General features: G+C 33.6%; 5 protein-coding genes across 9 annotated transcripts; 3 read left to right on the forward strand and 2 right to left on the reverse strand.

Moving 5' to 3' along the window:
• The first annotated feature begins 181 nt into the window (after positions 1-181).
• Positions 182-4,154, forward strand: Ppd3 (protein phosphatase D3). 3 transcript variants are annotated; one of them, XR_013001846.1, is made up of 9 exons: positions 182-413; positions 875-1,264; positions 1,595-1,881; positions 1,999-2,104; positions 2,174-2,316; positions 2,546-2,853; positions 2,925-3,006; positions 3,074-3,237; positions 3,902-4,154. XR_013001846.1 is itself a non-coding variant. In XM_076377541.1 (8 exons), the coding sequence occupies exons 1-8, from the start codon at positions 320-322 to the stop codon at positions 3,131-3,133; spliced, it is 1,470 nt and encodes a 489-aa protein (XP_076233656.1). In that variant the 5' UTR covers positions 182-319; the 3' UTR covers positions 3,134-3,854. The 3 variants fall into 3 exon arrangements, 2 of the variants coding, with proteins under 2 accessions (XP_076233656.1, XP_076233657.1); XM_076377541.1 differs by lacking the exon at positions 3,902-4,154 and having other exon boundaries at positions 3,074-3,854; XM_076377542.1 differs by lacking the exon at positions 3,902-4,154 and having other exon boundaries at positions 368-481; positions 3,074-3,854.
• Positions 3,909-6,994, reverse strand: LOC143178738 (cancer-related nucleoside-triphosphatase homolog). Its single transcript, XM_076377543.1, has 5 exons — positions 6,921-6,994; positions 5,786-6,091; positions 4,424-4,595; positions 4,244-4,349; positions 3,909-4,166 (listed from the first exon to the last, which is right to left on the reverse strand). Exons 2-5 carry the CDS (start codon positions 5,838-5,840, stop codon positions 3,909-3,911), a joined length of 591 nt encoding a protein of 196 aa, XP_076233658.1. The 5' UTR covers positions 5,841-6,091; positions 6,921-6,994.
• LOC143178735 (uncharacterized) lies at positions 5,091-11,249 on the forward strand. Of its 3 annotated transcripts, none has more exons than XM_076377539.1 (8): positions 5,091-7,168; positions 7,282-7,569; positions 7,813-7,993; positions 8,074-8,343; positions 8,461-8,687; positions 8,846-9,060; positions 9,138-9,408; positions 9,487-11,249. In XM_076377539.1, exons 2-8 carry the CDS (start codon positions 7,293-7,295, stop codon positions 10,482-10,484), a joined length of 2,439 nt encoding a protein of 812 aa, XP_076233654.1. In that variant the 5' UTR covers positions 5,091-7,168; positions 7,282-7,292; the 3' UTR covers positions 10,485-11,249. The 3 variants fall into 3 exon arrangements, with proteins under 3 accessions (XP_076233654.1, XP_076233653.1, XP_076233655.1); XM_076377538.1 differs by having other exon boundaries at positions 5,091-6,145; XM_076377540.1 differs by having other exon boundaries at positions 5,924-5,930.
• A 305-nt stretch (positions 11,250-11,554) lies between these two features.
• Positions 11,555-16,034, forward strand: LOC143179620 (integrin alpha-5). Its single transcript, XM_076378934.1, has 10 exons — positions 11,555-11,977; positions 12,055-12,436; positions 13,048-13,346; positions 13,481-13,940; positions 14,005-14,147; positions 14,220-14,669; positions 14,740-14,903; positions 14,977-15,470; positions 15,560-15,846; positions 15,916-16,034. Exons 1-10 carry the CDS (start codon positions 11,555-11,557, stop codon positions 15,967-15,969), a joined length of 3,156 nt encoding a protein of 1,051 aa, XP_076235049.1. The 3' UTR covers positions 15,970-16,034.
• Positions 16,035-16,141: 107 nt separating this feature from the next.
• On the reverse strand, positions 16,142-19,360 carry LOC143179345 (uncharacterized). Its single transcript, XM_076378533.1, has 6 exons — positions 19,202-19,360; positions 18,336-18,822; positions 17,835-18,136; positions 17,551-17,761; positions 16,753-17,027; positions 16,142-16,678 (listed from the first exon to the last, which is right to left on the reverse strand). Exons 1-6 carry the CDS (start codon positions 19,226-19,228, stop codon positions 16,520-16,522), a joined length of 1,461 nt encoding a protein of 486 aa, XP_076234648.1. The 5' UTR covers positions 19,229-19,360; the 3' UTR covers positions 16,142-16,519.
• Between the last annotated feature and the right edge of the window lie 309 nt (positions 19,361-19,669).

Consider the following 19,669-nt stretch of genomic DNA (forward strand, 5'->3'; position numbering starts at 1 on the left):
TTATCGATACAAGAATGTTATTGAACAGCTCGGTGCAGTTAATTATCTCAACAGTCGAATTATCATTACCGACACATACATGTATCATTTGAATTGCAGTGATCGATAGTTCTCGCTGGAACTCGTTTTCGATCGATCGAATGTTTCATGGGGTAGTTCAGGAGGATTTCACGATATTCACTGTGCCTGCAATAAGACCGTTACATAAAAAAAAAACGTTATTCTTTCTTTAATGTGTTATTTATTGTCTACGTTTCGGTATACATGATTTAAGTCGTTTTAAGTAAACTCGTTGATTTGCTAGCGAAGAAACGCGGAGATGAGTAAGAACGCAGAAATTACGGGAGTAATATCGCCTGAAGATGCAACCAAAGCGGAAGAATTTAAAGAACAAGCGAACGAATATTTCAAAAGTGCGTTTTCGAAATTTTATCTGTAATGCATCTTTATGATTTGGTTTTTACATTTCGTTATAAGATGGGTAGGGGGAAAATCGTAATTATCATCACGTTAATCAAATTTAGTCACGTGTGTGTTTATATCTAACCCAACTTCCGCAACGTAAACGATCATTGTATTAGCGAACGAAATTTCAACGTTAGATATAATCAATGATGAATTTGAAATAATGGTTTTGTTAATTGTCTTTTCCGCATGATCGTACTTTTAACTAACATTTCCAACTTTAATAAAATTATTTAAGAATCGTCGCATTGAATTTCACGTGATATGTTTCCTTTTGTGTATCATGCTCCTTCTGCAGAATAGCATAGGAAAATTGTATTAGCATAATTTCATGATAATTGAATGATTAATAGTTATTTTTTAGTTGTATTCATCTGAATTGTCTTTAAATTTTGTCATTACTTTCTAGAGCAAGATTACCAGAAAGCCATAGAGTATTATACCAAATCTATAGAATTAAATCCCTCTGTAGCGGTATATTATGGGAACAGAAGCTTTGCTTACTTAAAAATGGAATGTTTTGGATATGCACTCTCAGATGCATCAAAGGCTATTGAATTAGATAAGAATTATCTGAAAGGATATTATCGTAGAGCGACAGCTTACATGTCGCTTGGCAAGTTCCAACAAGCTCTTCAGGATTATAGAACTGTTAATAAAGCAAGACCAAATGATTCTGATGCACACCTTAAATATAAAAAATGCAATCTAATTGTAAAAAAGTTAGCCTTTGAAAAAGCAATTTCTGTGGAGGAAGTTAAAAAGAGTATAGCTGATACAATTGATTTAGAGAATATGAGTAAGTTATTATATTTAACTTACAATTGCTACTAGTCCATGCATTATATTGTACTCTCACAAGAAAGCTATCACAAGTTGAAAGCAAAGTTAAGAAGAATGAAAACATTTCTATTTGCAAAATTACTTAATTAAAGCATTGTTAAACATGTGTTAGCTAAAATTTACTGAAAAATTTAATGTTTCATGTGAAAAATTATAGTAATCTATGCAACAAGTATTTTATGTAATTAAATGAAAAGTAAACATTTTTGACTTGTGACAATTTTCTTACAGTTGTGCACTATATGTTTAAAAGAATATGATATTAAAATTTTCCTATATTTTATAGCCATTAGTGATACATACAAAGGACCTACATTAGAAGATGGAAAAGTTACATTGAAGTTTATGCAGGATTTAATAGAATGGTGCAAAAATAGAAAGACTTTGCACTGTAAATATGCTTACAAAATTCTTTTAGATGTAGAAGCTTTATTCAAGGCACAGCCAAGCTTAGTTGATATTACGATTCCTGAAGACAGTAAATTTACTATCTGTGGAGACATACATGGACAGTACTATGATTTACTTAACATATTTGAATTGAATGGATTACCTTCTGAAACTAATCCATATGTATCCTTTATAGTTCTAAAAATATTATTTTTATCATCAATTATTAAATTTGTGATATTATTAATCTGTGGACACAATTGCATTGCTTGTAAATCATATTTCTTAACAGTTAAATAGTTATTTAATGGAGATTTTGTAGATAGGGGTTCATTTTCTGTAGAATGTATATTTACTTTGTTTGGATTCAAATTGTTATATCCAAATCACTTTTTCATGTCCCGAGGTATGTTCTTATTATTTAATTAACTTCATAAATGATCTACACATGTTTCGTATAATACATAATGTTTAGGTAATCATGAGTCTGCTACAATGAATCAAATGTACGGATTTGATGGTGAAGTCAAAGCAAAATATAGTCCTCGAATGGCAGAATTATTTACAGAAGTTTACAATTGGCTTCCTCTTGCACATTGTCTTAATAACAGAGTGCTCGTATGTTCATGTTATTACGCAAAAAGAAAAGAAATATGAAAAATAATTTAAAACATTCACGCTAGCGTATACCACCGGTAGCTCACACCGTCCAATAAAACACGGTACTCTTAAAACAGCCGTCCATTGGCGAGAAACTCGAATTGCAGTGCAGGCGTGAATGTGTTAAACAACTTTTTGATAATCGAAATATAAGCAGTTGCATGTAAATCTATAAATTATTTTGTAGGTAATGCACGGTGGCTTATTTTCAAGAGACGACGTAACATTAAAAGAAATTCGAGAAATTGACAGAAATAGGCAACCACCAGAAGAAGGATTAATGTGCGAACTATTATGGTCGGATCCACAGCCTCAACCTGGGCGGGCACCCAGTAAGCGAGGAGTTGGTGTCCAATTTGGACCTGATGTTACACGAAATTTCCTTGCTCTGAACAATCTTGATTATATCGTAAGGAGTCACGAAGTGAAAAATGATGGCTACGAAGTTGGGCATGATGGAAAATGTATCACAGTATTCTCTGCCCCAAATTATTGGTACAATCATTATAGTATTTTTTAAAATTAGTTTTGAATATCATATATTTTATTCTAATTATGTCTTCCAGTGATACTATGGGTAACCGAGGAGCCTTTATTACACTTAACGGCAAAGATATGGAACCTTATTTCACATCGTACGAAGCAGTGGTATGTTATATTTGGTAAAGTACTCTGATATATTTTTTAAATATCTTAAACAAGCGTTTTTTTACAGCCTCATCCAGATGTCAAGCCAATGGCATATGCTAATTACCTGCTAAAGTATATGTGCTAGTGGAACATTCTAAGTATTTGTTAATAAATAAATGGTTAACGATAAATGATTACGAGTAGCCCAATCAAAGTGTGCGTAATACATTTGATGCCGAAATGGAGGAGGTGAGAAACACTCAGGCTTCTCTGAAACAATAAATACTGTATTCCTTTTAGGAACAAGAAAATTTTCTGTATTATAATAAATGCAAAGGAAGCATAATATTGATGGGTACAAAAACGAAAAAAGAAAGAAAAATAAAAGTTTGCTTGTTTTGAGGACTAGCGAATAGACTTATCAAATTTTCTTGTCTACAATAAGAACATTGTTGCGTTAACAGTGTTCCATTATAATGAAGTGACGTTAAGAGATATTTCTATTTTGTACCCTCAATTAAACCACCTTATTCATTGAGGACATCAGTGTTCACGCACAAGCTGAATAGATGATCTCAAAGATCTTAATGGATTAATTTATATTTTAATCAGGTGCTGAACATACAATGAACACTTATTATTCTTTTAATTCTTCAATGAATAATGGTGGTTTCCATAAGAACAACTATTATTATGAAAATATTTAATACATATGCGAACTAGCAAGACTATGTAGTACAATTTTCCAGCCAGTCGCTATTTGTCACATTATTTGTGATGACTACTTTTTTACAAATTGAACATGATTGGAAAAAATACTTTCATCTAATATTTTGTTTTTCTTTTTGTTAATAATAAATAATGTTTATAATGTACTTGAGCATTATATTTCTGTTCTTGGAATAATGGATAGCCACACCTTACAAAGAAATGAGATTGAAAATCTCTTCCGGCAGACTATCTCGATTTTGGCGATTCACAGTAAACACTTTGGATTCTTTATCCGTATGAAGCTTTTGAAACAGTGACGAATATCGCTGTGGCACTTTATGCATTTGAGGTATTGTTGCAATTATGAAAGGTTTGTTTGAGGTTTCGAAAAATAGTTTCACTACTTTGGTATGGAACTTTTGACTGAATAATTCCATTTTACCGACTTCATCTATGATCAGTATATCCTAAAAATAAATAAAATGTTTAGTGCGTTAGTGATATAACAGTCACATACATAGTATTAAAAAATAATCCAACTTACAGTGTTTGAATCAAGTATTGGTAATGCTGCCGTTTCAAAATCATTAACAAACACATGATAATTCCCCACTTTATGTTTAGAACGTTGCGATGGGTTTATCACGTTTCTATTTATGATTAATATCATCTCGGTTAAAGAATAATATAACATTTTTTTTTACAATAAAAAATAAATACTAACTCAGATCGCGCCAATGTCGATCTTTTTGCAAGATCTTTTGCAAGTATAACATCAAATCCAATCCTGCTACCATTTTCATCTCGTACTTCTTCTGTGTAAAATCCATCAAATTTATAATTCCGCGCCTCCATCATTGAAGTTAACTTTTTGCATATTGTTGTTTTTCCAATACCTATTACAGTTTCATTTAAATAATTAAAATAAATTAAACAATTTTCATTCACAATAAATATAACTCACAGCTTGATAGAGTCGATTTGAAGGAATGTTTATATTTTATATAACAAAATAACAAATTAAGTTATTTGAACGCCATATTATTCTGTATTTAACGTTTTTATAGTTGAAGAATTTTCAAACATAGATGTCTATTTGTTTTAGGAGACAGTAGAAACATACATCAAAATTTGAATAAAAATTTAAACGTAATTACAGAGAGTAAGGAGGATAAACATTAAATGTAAAGTATGCAATAATAACATGTTTCATACATTCCATTTCATGACTGTTATTTTTCAATTTTATTTGAAGCAAATTACATTAATGGATTAAAAGGGGCAATGAAGATCCATTTATTGCATTCAATAATTCGACAGTACAAACAATATATACAAATTTAGTACTCGAGTCATAAGAGGGGACTCTTTGCGCTTCTTTTTTAAAAGAATTTGCTGAATGAAGTGAATTAAAATTTTAAGTATGATGTAGAAATTATACAAATTTTCACATTCGAAATAATACGTAGTTACTTATAGAAATAATCACATTGCTGACATTCCGCTATCAAAGCTACTACGTGCGAAGTGTTCCACGACAAGAGTCAGAAATTTTAAGGGGTGATTCTACATACTAAATTAATTGCTGAGAAAATGCCTAAAATGTGCGTGAAATGTGTCTGACTTAAAACTTATTCTAACTACGCTGTGTCTGATCACTCTGATCCTCTAATATACTGGTAGTAGAATTAGTCCTGTCCCAAGTCAGACATATTCGCACGAATTTCAGAAACTTGTGCAATGTAAATACTCAAGAAAAAAGTATTTTTGATTTATTAATGGTTTTCTTTAAAAGTAATATTGATCCTGAAATTTTTAAATTAATTGTAACTTAACGTTCGAAAACAATTATCTTTTATGAAATTCTCTCAAATAGCAGGGAATATTTTAGTATAGTATCAGCCTTGGGCCCCACAAAACATTAATCCAACCCTGGCTATATCTTACTGCTCAGCTAATTTTTGAGATATTGTTATAATATTTCGGGATAATAACTTTGAATAGAAATATAAAAAAAAAACGATTTTTTGTGCTTCTAAACGGACATGTACTTGGTACATAGTTCTCTTAAAAATCGCGGACTTACCAGGGGGGCCAGTGAGAAGTACGCGCGAGATACGCAACGTGGCGCAGGAATCCATGCTCGTTGTTTTTCTAAATTCAGCGAGTAGTGAACGTTGAAAACAATCACGAGAACGAAATAAGTATTCAGGATACACGGGATATAAAATGTAATATTATGAACGCGTGGGTTAGCGTTTGAGATGCTTGTGTCAGAGATCGCGACAGAAGCTAAAGAGAGTGAGATCGGCGAAATTTGCGCGTGTGGGGCTGTTGAATAGCGATCAGCTGATCGTTAGGGCGATTCACACGCGAGTGGGGAGAAACACGCCTGTTTCGGAAACAATACAATAATAATAATCTTGCGTAAACAGATGAGTAATGAGTTAGACTATTTAACGTTTATTATAATTTTCGCTGATGTAATCTTACTATTTTATAATTTTACTAACGTCTTTAAATTTTCTGCGTATATTACTAATATTTCGTAATCTTGTTTATTTCGGTTATAAATAAAATATTCTATTTTGAAACTATTGCCTAAAGAAATTGAAAAGCCGAAACAAAAACAGCTGTTGTCAAATTTTACGATTTTTTTAGTAAGAACACATTCTAGTCAGGAACAAGATTCACAATGAAACCTTTTGCATCGAAAATACAATATATGTAAACAAGAATTAAAGATGCTGCAGTATTTTTTGCTCTCTTAGAAAAAGATAAAAACTGATAAAGATGGTTTTTGCTATGATCTCTTGAATTAGAAAAAAAATTAAAAAGTGCACCGACATAGATTTGAACTCGCGTCTATTCGACTACGAGCACAGCGCCTAATTAGTCAATTAAGTAGAATCATAGTGCTCCGTTGAAAGCATTCTTTAGCATTCTTTAGCATTTTGGACAACGTTATTTTAAAATATTTTCCTTTTTTTTTTTTAAAGTAAGTCCTACAGAGAAGAAAGTCAATATTATTAACACATCTATATAGTCTATAGTACTTTCATTCACGTAAGTTTGTTAAAAGTGAATCATCCTTGCAACAAGGTTTCCTTATCACTCAAATCGATATTACATTTCAAAACTGCAATCAAAGTACGATCGCCAACCATGTGTTCGGAGTAACGTGAATCGTTGATGAAAAACGTCGAATAACGCACACGCACAGGAGTAGGGTATGTTTGTGTGTAATACGATGAAAGCAAAGTAGGGGATGACTATGGGTGTCACAGTGGGGGTAAGCCGTTTGTCCCACGTCTCACGTCCCATGATTCTGGTACTGGTAAATCGCTGCTCGCTACACGTCTGTCACAGAATAAATATAAGATCGACCACACGACGAAACTTATAATAGTTGCAACTTCTTAGAGTCTCGTGAGCTTGATTACGCCACGAGAACGACTTCCCTGTTCCCGTAGGTCTTCCTCCCGGTTTTCTAATCGAAGAACGCGAGACATAGCGTTTAGATACATAAGTCAAGAGCTGTACCGGGGGATCTTGAACGCAGAAGGTAATACTGGCGTTTAGTTACAGGATACATGGAAGAAGAAAGGGACGAAAGCGAAGACAGCGGTTCTAACCGTTCCCAGTGTACATATCAGAACGTTCGTAAAGTAGAAATGACTCGTCCTTCCTTAAGCAGTCCGCTTTCGTGTTTAACCGCTCGACAGATCGACAATAAAGTCGATCACCGTAAACGTCTTGTCCATGCTCGGTTCGAAAGCTCCGAAAATCTATTCAGGAAGGATCTGTTGTCCCATTATGGATGCATTAACGCAATCGAATTTTCGAATCAGGGGGACCTTCTCGTCTCTGGTGAGATATCGTTTATAAATCTGTTTTATCTCCTTTTTTGTCCTTGCACGGTATTATGCTCGTTCGTTCTATTTATTGGGGTTTTGGTGGAAAATAGAAGCTGTCTAATTGTGAAAAATTGTGTAACATCATGGTAGTTTAGAAGAACGTTGTTCTCCTAGGTGCATATTTATTTTTGTTGTGCTAATATGGTTGCTGCAATTGGAGCATCTGATATGAAATTTAACTGTTTATGTTTAATAGGTGGCGATGACAAAAGAGTTTTATTGTGGAAAGTGGAACAGGCGATTCAAGGTGTAGGCACACCTGCAGTGATGAAGGCTCAACATATTAGTAACATTTTTTGCCTCGGTTATGACAGCGATAAAACCAAAATATTTTCTGCTGGAAATGATGACCAAGTGATCGTTCATGATTTAAGAACGTATGAATACTTCCAATTCAAACGCTGCTTTGTATTTAGTTGTTTGTAATATAAATATATTTTTTTGTAATCTTGTATAGGGGAGAAGTTGTGAACTTCTTTTTACACAAAAAACCTGTTTATGGTCTGTCAATTCATCCACATAATGGCAATGTATTTGCAAGTGCCTGTGGCGATGGAAGAGTTTTAATTTATGATATACGAGGTTCTAGTTCTACGGAAACATTTTGTTTAGCACAATACAAAACTGCTTTCCATTCTGTAATGTTTAATCCTATGGAACCCAAGATGCTCGCTACTGCCAATGCCAAAGAAGGTGTTAGCATGTGGGATGTGCGAAAGCCTCTAGAGTAAGTAATTATCTAGCAACTTATTGAAATAGATAAGTTCAATAATTTATTAAAATAGATGAGTACAATAATAATTAAAATAGATAAACACAATAATAATTAAACATTTTTATATAGACCTATATTACGGTATGGAGATGAAAGTGAAGCACAAAGGTGTATGAATGTTAGATTTAATTCAGCAGGCACTAGATTGTTAGTTTTGAGAAGAAGGTTACTACCTGTACTGTATGCAGTAGATTCTCCTTCTCACTTGTGTCAATTTGATCATCTTGGATACTACAATAGCTGTACTATGAAATCTTGTTGTTTTGCGGGAGATAATGATGAATATGTCCTTTCTGGTAAATAATTTGTTATTATTATTATTATAATTCTCGAATCGATTGGAATAATGTCGAGATACTGCTATAATATTTAAAAAATATATAAGTTTTAAAATCGTAAAAGCAGTACTAGTTTCATATTACATTGGTAATGCTATAATTTAATTTATTTTAAGGTTCGGATGACTTTAATTTATACATGTGGAAGATTCCTCCTGAAGGTGTGACGTGGCTATTTTCTGCGCATATGGTACTACGTGGTCATAGATCTATTGTTAATCACGTTCGATACAATCAAACTAGTTGTATTTTAGCTTCATCTGGAGTTGAAAAAATCATAAAAATTTGGAGTCCATTTTCTCTTGGAAATAATTGTTTAGGTGGATTGAAGGTAATAAATAGGATATAATAATGTATAATAATTCAACTCGTTTCAAATTTCCACTGAATTCTAATTTGTATTTACAGAAAGATTCCGGAATTCAAGAAAGAGAGCGTAGGATATTTACACACGATGAATATATTAGATTGGTACTGCGCACTGGTCAGTTCATCCCGCACGATTACAGTCATCAGTCGACCAGAGAAGATCCAAGGATGATGGCATTCTTTGATTCTTTGGTACAACGTGAAATTGAAGATTGGAGTTCGGAATTCATAACGTCAGCAGCTGAAACGCCCAGCGATTCTGAAAATAATCCCACAACTGGGCATATTGTTAGCGCAACGGATTCCGATGGTATCTCTTTTTACTTAAATTATAAACATTGAAGGATTGGAGGAATTGAAGGAAAATTGAATCTTTATTTTTCAACAGATTCTACCGCATCTGACCGTCAGTTGATGTTAAATATTTTGGGATCAGCAGTTACATCTCGTGGATCCTCCGGCAGTGAAGTACCTTCTGAAATATCCTTAGAGTCTCCAAATTATTTAACACGGCTCATAGCAAATCGCAGGGCAGAATTAGACTACATGAGACTGGCAGCTATGGATTGTGGTACACCATTAAATAATACTTCCACTCCAGCACCAGGACCTTCCGTTTCCGGCTCAGCCAGTGATGGGGAAAATGCCCAAGTGAAATGTAAAGCTAAATTAAAATCAAAACTTAGAGCCTTGAAAAGGAAACACAGTAAAATTTCTGGCAGGAGGAGCCGGGCTAGAAGAAAATGTGCTGTGTTACAAATTAACAGTGATTCTGATAGTGACGAACAACCTGTTGACACAACTCAACCGAGTACCAGTTCTGGTGTAATTTCTAGAAGATCACGGTACGTTGCGAATACAATTGAAAGTGATGCAAAGCACTCGAGTTACAGTAGCAGCAGTTCAGAGGAGAATGATAGTTCTGGCAAGCGGAAACATTCGAAAACTGACTCTGACACTTCGGTAAAACTGCATAGAAGGAAACATGGAAAATGTAAAAGTAACTCGAGAAGTGATACTACCAAAAATAAGAATAAACGACAGAAACTGGATTACGACATGGTTGAAGAGAAACCGGCTTGGAAAATTTATTTGACTTCCGTTAACGCGAGGAAAATTCAAGAAGATGGTCCGTCAACGCCTGTGAAAAAATCGTGCAAAGTTCCTTCAACACCTGACAGTGGTATTACATCAGGAGTGTCTTCAATTGAAAAGAACGGTGATCAAGCACAGAAAGAACATAATGATACTGAGAATTCAGATCACGAGCAGAAACTGAAAAATTTAGAGTGCTTTAGGAAAAAAGTGGATATAACGAGAAGGAGTTACCGTACTCGAACATCCTTATCACAAACCTTTTCAACTACAACCGATTCTTCCGATTAAATTCCTATTACCTACGGACCTCTTTCCCATTGTACATAATGAATCTGTGATTTCTTGAAATATATTTTTATAATACTAACAAGAGAACTACTCGAAGTGATAATTTCCGATTTTGCAGATTTAGTCGCATGTCAAGTTTCATCAAAAGCAGAAATTATCACTTCGGGTAATTCCCTTGTAAGTTTGATCACTCGTGAATACGGTCGATTTTTTTTTATTTTCTTTTACGTTTTATTATTTTTCCGTGATCTTCATGAGCATCTTTATTATTCGTCCAAACCCTTATGAAGATAATCATTTTATCGAAATCTCTTGCAGTATGAGAAATCTCCATAGGTCTTTTATTGGAATCTCTTATGGTACAAGACTATTCCAGAATACGAAATGTTTTAGAACATTAAAAGCGAATACATTTTCGCTGCTAAATAATCTCGATAGTGATGTAATCGCAAATCGAGCATTTTGTAATTGATATAAAAAAATTCAATGTTCAGTAGATCTGCATCTTTGAAATTTTTAAATACCGATATCACAATTGTTTAGAAAAACTCGACTTATTACAAAATGTCTGAATATGATCATTAAATCATATGTAATCGAAACTGCATGAAATACCGCCGAGAATTATAGGTAAATTAATGTTACATTAGCTATAATAATGGCATTCAGCTAATGCATATTGTTGACATGGTTTGTAAGTGTGAAGGAAAATAATAAAACAATAAATTGATATACTTTTTTTTATATGTTCAGCTGCGAAAACGAGTTAAGTATATTGCATTATTTAATCCTGCATTTATACTTCTCTATTATCTTATGAAGCAAATAAAGGAAAAATATTATTAGTACTGATTTATTATTATGGTGTTCATAATTTTTTTTGCAGAAAATATAGATGTATTGAATAAGAATATTAACCAGTTTCCTATATGATGTCATTGTGGTTTCTAGATATATGATGTTTCCTTCCTGTAACCATGAACATATCTCTTTAGTCTTTCAACAAATTTTAAAGGTGATGCATGTAGTACTTTCATACTGAATAGGTCTATTAATATCAGTTATCCAAAATGTATTCAAGTCAACTTTTATCAAAAAAATTCAATGTGTGCTTCCTTAATTTTGTGCTTCTAATATTGAGACATGATGTACTGACGTATAACTTGGATGTTGATAATGTTAAAGTGTTTAGTATTCCTAAGACTTCGAATTATAAAGGAAATTACTTTGGATTTTCTGTTGCACTGTATACAAACGGTGAAGATTCGATATTGCTTGTTGGTGCTCCAAGAGCAAACTCAAGTGCCACAGAACATATAATTGAACCAGGGACTGTATATCAGTGTCCAATTAATGGCACGTGTAAAGAATGGATAATTGATGACATTGAAAGTACTCGGAATACACAAAAACCAAGCATAAATGAAGTTAGAGATCATGCATGGATTGGTGCAACAATTGCTATAGAAAATAAAACTGATGCTAAAGTTGTGGTATCTTGAGATTGCATATGTATTTAGTATACATTTTTTAAATATACACTTTTCTAATTGATTAAAATTCTAAATAGATTTGTGGTCCACGTTGGAAAAATAGCATTTTTCATCAGAATAGGAATAACTGGTATATGAATGGCATTTGTTACTGGACGATAGTTAAGAATGCGAAATCTTTTAATGAAAAAACTGTACACAAAATGTTACCATTTATTGGTTTACCACAAATTGCTCCTTCAAACGGAGTAGGCGTTTATAATTTCGGGATGGCTCAGACTGGCTTTTCTTTACATATAACATCTAATGAACTTAAACGTGATATAATATTAGGTAGCCCTGGTATATACAATTGGAAAGGTTTATCCTTACTGTATACGGATTTATTTGATGATAGAACTCAAATAATAATTCCTTCATTTAAAAGTGAATCGAGAATCCGTGATAATGATTATTTCGGTAATTACTATCCCTAATATTCATTACTCATTACACTCTATTGTTTATACTTAGAGAGTTTAAGTAAACATGCAATTATTATATACAGGGTGTTTGACAGATGACAAAAACCTTAAGGGGCTATTCTACACACTAAAATAACAGGAACATCAAGAATGATAAAAATGTGTTTGAGCTCTCGTTTCAGAATTATTAATTACTGAGAAATCGTTTAAAACTCGTGTGAAACAAGTCTGACTTGACTTATTCTACTGGCTATCCTGTGCCTGCTTGGAACTTCTACTGATTTCTCGGTGTCTGACTTGGGGCTTATTCTACTGATATCTCTATGTCTGGTCTGGGACTTATCGATTGATTTCCTTGTGTCTGACCTGATGACTACAGATAGGCAGCAAAGTAAATCCCAAGTCAGACACATTTCACGCGAATTTTAGGCATTTTCTCAACAATTAATAAATCTGAAATGAAGTCTTAAGCGCAATTTTATTATGCTTGATTTTCGTCTTATTTTGACATGTAGAGTCGCTCCTTAAAAAAGCTGACATCTGTCGTCCATCACCCTGTATACACAAATTAATTTATAGACAAAGCTAATGTATAATACTTTCTAGGGTATGCAGTAACATCTGGTTGTTATTTTGAAAAAGGCGAATTATGGTTTGTTTCTGGTGCTCCAAGAGGTGCAAACATGTACGGATATATAATTATACACAAATTTCCTACTGAAAATAACACAGCATTAATAATAAAGAACATCTTATCTGGAGGACAACATGGTGAATATTTTGGTGCTGCTTTAGCATCGTGCGATCTTAATGGTGATGGCAAGGATGAATTGATTGTTGGAGCTCCACAATGGACGAAGGATATGGACGAGGGTCGCATATATATTTTCACTATCTCACACAATGTATGCATGATTTATAATATAATTATAAGAAGAAATCGAAGTTGTTTATTGTATGCAAAGTTAGAATTTGCGTTGTAATTATGCATATATTATTTGTTGTTCATTTTTATACTGACTTTACATAGTAATTGTAGGAAATTTTTGAGAAACAAGTAATTGAAGGAGACATATCTGGCAGTAAATTTGGTTTTACTATAACTTGTCTTGGAGACATCGACTATGATGGCTTTCCTGACATTGCTGTTGGTGCGCCATATGAAAAACAAACTGGTGCAATATATATTTTTAACGGCAATAGCAATGGAATAATTAAACATTATAGCCAGAAAATAATTGGCAAACAACTTGGAGAAAATATCCGTGGTTTTGGAATTTCAATTTCGGAGCCTCGTGATATTAATGGCGACAAGTATCCTGATATTGCTGTTGGAGCATATCTGTCTGAACAAACGATTTTAATAAAATCTAGGCCCGTTGTAATAATATCGACGAGATTAACTTACATGGAAAAGAAGAAGCTACTACGAAATTCTACATCCTTCGGTATTGAAGTGTGCACATCTTATCATGGAATATATGTTCCTGAAAACCTTCGTAAGTATACGACAAAAATTATGCAATATAATAAAATATTTTTAATTAATTAAATTTTACTTAGAAATGGTTGCGTTTCTAACAATTGATGAAATGCATGGTAGAGCATTCTATGGTGTAAAGGATAATAATGATTACATTTACAAGTTCAATGGTACTTTACAGACATCAGAACCATTATGTATTCCGTTTCAGATACGGTTAAAGGTAAAGTATTTTCGAAATATCTTTTTTCTGGTAAAACAGAATCATTGCATGATTTGTTGTTAATATTTTCAGGAAAATATTCAAAATGTGATCGATCCACTTGAAATTTCGGTATCAATTGCTTTAGGTAAAGATCCACCATCTAAAAACGATGAAGAAACTTCAAATCTTTTTTGTAGGTCTTGTGCAGTCATAAATAAATTTCTTTCAAAGACTAATGATCTAATAACATTACCATTTGCTGTAGAGTGTGGTGAAGATAATATTTGTGTATCAGATGTTAAGATAACGCTTTCTACAGATTTGAAATCTGATAACAGATATGTTATTGGTTCTAAATCCACCCTAAAATTTATAATAGATGCTTTCAATTATGGTGAACCAGCATATCAAGCTAAAATATATGTATACATCCCAGAAATATTATCTCTAGCAAGTATACCACACTCGTGCATAGAAAGTTCTCGTATTAATGATACTTTGGAAGTGATTTGTAATATTGAAAACCCACTTAGAAAAAATGTGAGTTTTATCAAATGGTTTGTTATCAAATTGAGTACATACATAATACAAGAAAATTTCTTTTTTTTAGAAAACATTAGCACTGGAACTGGATATGAGTGAAGTTCGATTTGATAGTCGTTCTGTAAAATTATGCACAAATTTTACGACGCAAAGTGAAGAAAAAAATTCGTCCCATATGTTGCAGAATTTAACTATATATTTTGATACTGATGCTGATATAACAATAGCAGGGTCAGTATTACATTTATTTGTTATTAACACGATTTTAATGTTTATAATCATTTTTCCTGGACATTTTCATCAGGAAAGCCCGAGATGATTTATATGAAATAAAGAAAAATGAAGAAAAACAATTGAGTAGTCTTCAGTTTCAACATATGTACGAAGTTCAAAAGTTTGGTGCTAGTGCAGTCGAAGAAGTTACATTGGAAGTCAGTATTCCATCACATTTGAAGCATTCCACTGGTGTCATAGAAATAATTAGTATTAATCAAACGAGTGGTCATATGGATGGGCAACAATTTTATTGCACACCCTCCAATTTCACGCCTCAAACGGTTTTAATTAATAAACCTAAACAATCCTCTACACATTCTGAATTGAGTACACAAGAAAAATATTCTGCGGAAGCAAATTATTCGGTAAATTTGCCTCCCGAAAATAGGACAGTATACATTAATTGTTCAAATACTAATGTAAAATGTACGCATATTAAATGCTTACTGGGTCCCTTCATAAGTTCATCATCTGTTGCTAAACTTTCCATTACACTGGACATTTATTTATCCAATTTTAAATGTAAGGTTTTTTATATTTATTTAATGCATTTCTCATTTTTAGCGACATATTAAAAATGCTTATGAACTTTCTTCGATTTTTTGTTACAGCAAACATGATTGAGGGAAAAGATATCATATTTGTTGTTTCTAATGGAAGTGTTAATATTGTGCAGCCTAACATTACTCAAAAACTTGGGCACAAACCCGATACTGCTATTATTGCTACGATGTTTTTAGGGTCGCCAGTAAATGAGCGACTTGCTACTTGGATAATAGTTTTATCGGTTGTTGTAGGAATTATACTACTAATATTATTAGTTTTAGGACTGATTAAAATGGGGTTCTTCAATCGAAAGAAAAAAGAAGAACTTGAAGCATTAAAATCCAAAACAAATGTAAGTAAATTACGATAAAAAATGGGATATGTAATATACGTAGACATTTATTTGTTTGTTATATTATAGAAAGAAAATCTGTTTACGTTAGAAACAAATTCGTCGAGGGAAGTTCTCGATTAAGAGCAGGTTTACTAATGAAAAGATATTCCTGTATATATTCATTTATTTTACTTATATTAAGTAAACAGAATAAATAAACATTTAACATTCAATTAATATATATAAGGCATTATGTACTTCTAAGGCCACGAATGCTTTTATAAAAATATAATAAATCTCAGAAGACATTAGCCCGATTATAAATCTTCCCCTGGAAAACTTAAGAAAGCTGTACAGTGTAATTTACTACATTTGCTATCTTCATTTAAAAAAAATATATATGTATATTTGTATATTTGTATATTTGTATATTTGTATATTTGTATATTTGTATATATATATATTATACTTGTAAAAGCATATTTGGAGCGGATTTACTTTAAATAAATAATCTATGTACAAAATATTAATTTTGGTAAGAGATTCAAACAGCTACATTTTATATTAAATGTACCTAACAAAGTGTGCAGATTTACGACAAAATAGCGCATTTGACATTGTATGCCAGTGAGAGAGCATAAAACACTCGTTGTATATATTCCTTTTATATAAATTTTAGCGTGAACTCACATTAGTCATCGAAACCTAGGCCTTTTGAAATTTCTTCCGCAGTTAATTTCTGTCCCGAAGTAGGAGGAGGGCTTTCGGAACGTGGGGCAGGGTTTGCAGGTGGTGGAGGACTTGGCGTATAAGCTGGTGGAGGTGTTTGGTGACTTTCCGCATGAGACTTCTGTGCAAAAAAATATCATATTGTTAATTTATGAAATTTATGAATTTATGTATTATGAAATACCTTATACTTACATCTTTACCATGCTTGCTTAGACCTCCCAAGGCAGAACTAAGTAAAGAAGAACCAATAGCAGATCCTAGTCCAGATAATAGGTCTGAACCTGAACTTGGTTGATTACTAGCATAACCACCTGTAGGTTGATAATTTCCATAACCACCAGATGGCTGGTATGCTGGTTGATGACTTCCACCACCTCCGAGGACACCACCAAGGATGGATCCTAGTGCTCCTGTCAGTGGATCGGCTGGCTGACTTGGTGGAGGTGGTGCAGGATTACCTCCACTGCCTTATTTAACACATAAATAGGACTAGAATTTGTTAAGTGTATTTAAACGCGGAGTAGGTGATGCTAGGTGCATATAAAGGAAAACGAAAATATATCTACATCTTTTTGAATAAAAGAAAAAATATTTAACCCAATCCTCACAAAGCACGCTTCAATTGAAATTTATAATGTTTAAACTAATTCGAAATATCTATCATTTATCAGTCTTTACTATGACCTTTAAGTCTGCTGAGTTAATTCCAAATAGATGATGTCATCTATGTAGTCATTCTAACATTCCATTATGAACATTTCATAAAACAAGAAAAATTACCAATGAGTACTGCAAATATATGAAAATCTGTATTTATAATTCTGTCTATATTTAGTCATTTCAGGTAGAAATATAAGACGCCTGAATCAGACCTGCATGCCTTTTTTTGTATAGTTCCATTTAGGCGTGATTTTTAACACTTAAAGTGACTCATATGTAGGTCACGAACGTGGAGACAAATAAATTACATGTTACGAATTTATATATTACCTAATGCTCCAAGAATTGAGCCTAATACGCCGCCACCAGATTCTTGAGCAGGATAGCCCTGTTGTGCGTGCGTATTGCTATGCAGAGCATTGGTTAATAAGCTACTTGCCAAAGCTGTACCAAGGGATCCAAGATTCCCTAAACCACTCTCACTTTCTGTTTTAGAAGCATCTGCTTTTTCATGTTTCTCGCCGTCGTCTTCTTTCTTTTTCTGTAAATTGGACTGAGTTTCAGGTACTGCTACATTTTCACAAGCTAAACATATAGTTATTAAACTTATATACACTGATAGCATGTGCAGCAGCTGCTATGCCTCCTGCTGCAACTAATCCTCCCAGTGCTAGACCAACTTTATCCAAGCATCCTCCAAATGCATCTTCTTCCTCTGCTTTCTCATACCCAGGTTGATAACCATATGCGCTTGGTGGATTATATCCTCCAGGTCCTCCATATGCATTAGGAGGAGGACCGTAACCACCTGGGGGAGGTGGACCATATCCACCTGGGGGAGGTGGTCCATATCCACTTGGGGGTGGTGGTCCATATCCACCTTGTGATCCTATTGTTGGGTACAATCCACCTGGTGCTAAAGTTATGTAAGAAAAGTTTAATATTATTTTATTTTATATGTAACAGAGCACTTATTATGGAGAAAAACCACTGTAACAGCTAAAAAAAAGACTATTGTTAAAAATTTTTTTGAGGTGAATTTAAAGTTTTTTTTAAAAAATCTTTAATCCTTTCATAAAGTCACAGTGGTGTATGCTTTTAAAACTTGTAATTACGTGGTGGTCCAAAGTTAGCTGCGGGTACATCAGGCGGGGGTGCAGCTCTGGGAGAACGAGGTGGATCAACAGGAACAGTTTCATATGAGATAGAATTAACTTCTACGTCACCATCAATGACCAAATGTGTAACTTTCTGGTACGGCAATCGATGAGCGAACTCAGTAAAGTGTCTGCCATTAATTGCAATCTTGTAACAATTATGATCACATAGAAGGAGTATCTCAAACTCTTGACCAGGCTGAATCCACATAGGTCCATCATTCTCTTCTGCACCCCAAGTCATTGATACTATATGATTTCTAGTAATAAAACCTTCAGGGAAACGTGGTGAAATATGAATAGCTATGTCATCCCTTGGATTTAATGTAGGTCCTAACTGATAATTTACAGCAAAGCGTACAGCATCTGCAGGTACTTTCCCTTGAACTTTTACCATCTTTCCTGGTGTTAAGCCATTTTCAACAACTCCCACATAGGGGATTTCCTGTATAAAAAATACGAAGAATAATATGTAGAATTCAACTATTTTTAATTCTTCTTTGAATCTACTCAAGATTTTCTATAAATTATGGAACATTTACAAAGTAAAACTAATGGTAAGTTATTTCAACAATTCTAGAACTCATTTACCACTAATCAATTTCAGTAAACTTCAAATAATATTCTTCAGAAAAAAGGTATCCCACTAAATTAAGTAAAAATAGTTTAAGCCTTGTACATCAATGAATCACAATTCGTTAGGATTACTTGCAGCATTGCAGATAGTAAATCATAGTCATGGATCAATGACAACCATCTCAGGGACATCACGAACAGTAGTAATCTTACAATTTAAGGTAGATAAAAGTAAAAACGACACTTACAGGATTTAATACTGGCTCGAATGACATTTTTCTCCCTCGATCTCGCGTCGTTCGTAGAATAATCAAATTTGAAACCCGATGCACGATCAGGAGAACAGGGAACACTACTGCGCAGCCGAGGACGAGCCGCGTCTCTGCTCTTCCAATACTCTTAAAACATTTCTATTTAAAGTGCTGACGTTTCCAGCCTGAACTGTGGCAATGCGGCACACACTGTACGTGACGCGGTCGAGGCGCACAGTGGTTTCCTTCGCGCATGCATTTTCAAATTCTTCGCGTGTCTGCCGCAATGCTGTGCTGCTGTAACGCGGGAAACGGGCCAATTCAAACTTATCTGAAATCGCGAACAAAACCAACGAATCAAACTTTGCCGCTTTTGTAACGAACCGGAAACACGTGGCGGCGAACCAATTATAGGACAAGGATAATGTGACGTTGGTTTGCTGCAATGAAATGGAATATCGAGGT

Source organism: Calliopsis andreniformis, chromosome 5, assembly GCF_051401765.1.
Source record: "Calliopsis andreniformis isolate RMS-2024a chromosome 5, iyCalAndr_principal, whole genome shotgun sequence".
In the NCBI taxonomy this organism is placed as follows: Eukaryota; Metazoa; Arthropoda; class Insecta; order Hymenoptera; family Andrenidae; genus Calliopsis; species Calliopsis andreniformis.

Bases quoted from the DNA above. Each gene is read 5' to 3' on its own strand.
- Ppd3 (XM_076377541.1), top strand. From the start codon at position 320: ATGAGTAAGAACGCAGAAATTACGGGAGTAATATCGCCTGAAGATGCA. The intron at 414-874 runs GTGCGTTTTCGA...ATTACTTTCTAG, and splicing joins AGCGAACGAATATTTCAAAA to AGCAAGATTACCAGAAAGCC. The intron at 2,317-2,545 runs GTATGTTCATGT...ATTATTTTGTAG, and splicing joins GTCTTAATAACAGAGTGCTC to GTAATGCACGGTGGCTTATT.
- LOC143178738 (XM_076377543.1), bottom strand. From the start codon at position 5,840: ATGGATTCCTGCGCCACGTTGCGTATCTCGCGCGTACTTCTCACTGGC. The intron at 4,596-5,785 runs GTAAGTCCGCGA...AAACTGTAATAG, and splicing joins ACTTCTCACTGGCCCCCCTG to GTATTGGAAAAACAACAATA. The intron at 4,350-4,423 runs GTTAGTATTTAT...AATCATAAATAG, and splicing joins TCGACATTGGCGCGATCTGA to AAACGTGATAAACCCATCGC.
- LOC143178735 (XM_076377538.1), top strand. The intron at 7,994-8,073 runs GTATGAATACTT...AATCTTGTATAG, and splicing joins ATCGTTCATGATTTAAGAAC to GGGAGAAGTTGTGAACTTCT. The intron at 8,344-8,460 runs GTAAGTAATTAT...ATTTTTATATAG, and splicing joins GATGTGCGAAAGCCTCTAGA to ACCTATATTACGGTATGGAG.
- LOC143179620 (XM_076378934.1), top strand. From the start codon at position 11,555: ATGTATTCAAGTCAACTTTTATCAAAAAAATTCAATGTGTGCTTCCTT. The intron at 14,148-14,219 runs GTAAAGTATTTT...TAATATTTTCAG, and splicing joins CGTTTCAGATACGGTTAAAG to GAAAATATTCAAAATGTGAT. The intron at 15,847-15,915 runs GTAAGTAAATTA...GTTATATTATAG, and splicing joins CATTAAAATCCAAAACAAAT to AAAGAAAATCTGTTTACGTT.
- LOC143179345 (XM_076378533.1), bottom strand. From the start codon at position 19,228: ATGTCATTCGAGCCAGTATTAAATCCT. The intron at 17,762-17,834 runs GTATATAAGTTT...TCCAATTTACAG, and splicing joins CTGCTGCACATGCTATCAGT to AAAAAGAAAGAAGACGACGG. The intron at 16,679-16,752 runs GTAAGTATAAGG...TTTTTTGCACAG, and splicing joins TAAGCAAGCATGGTAAAGAT to AAGTCTCATGCGGAAAGTCA.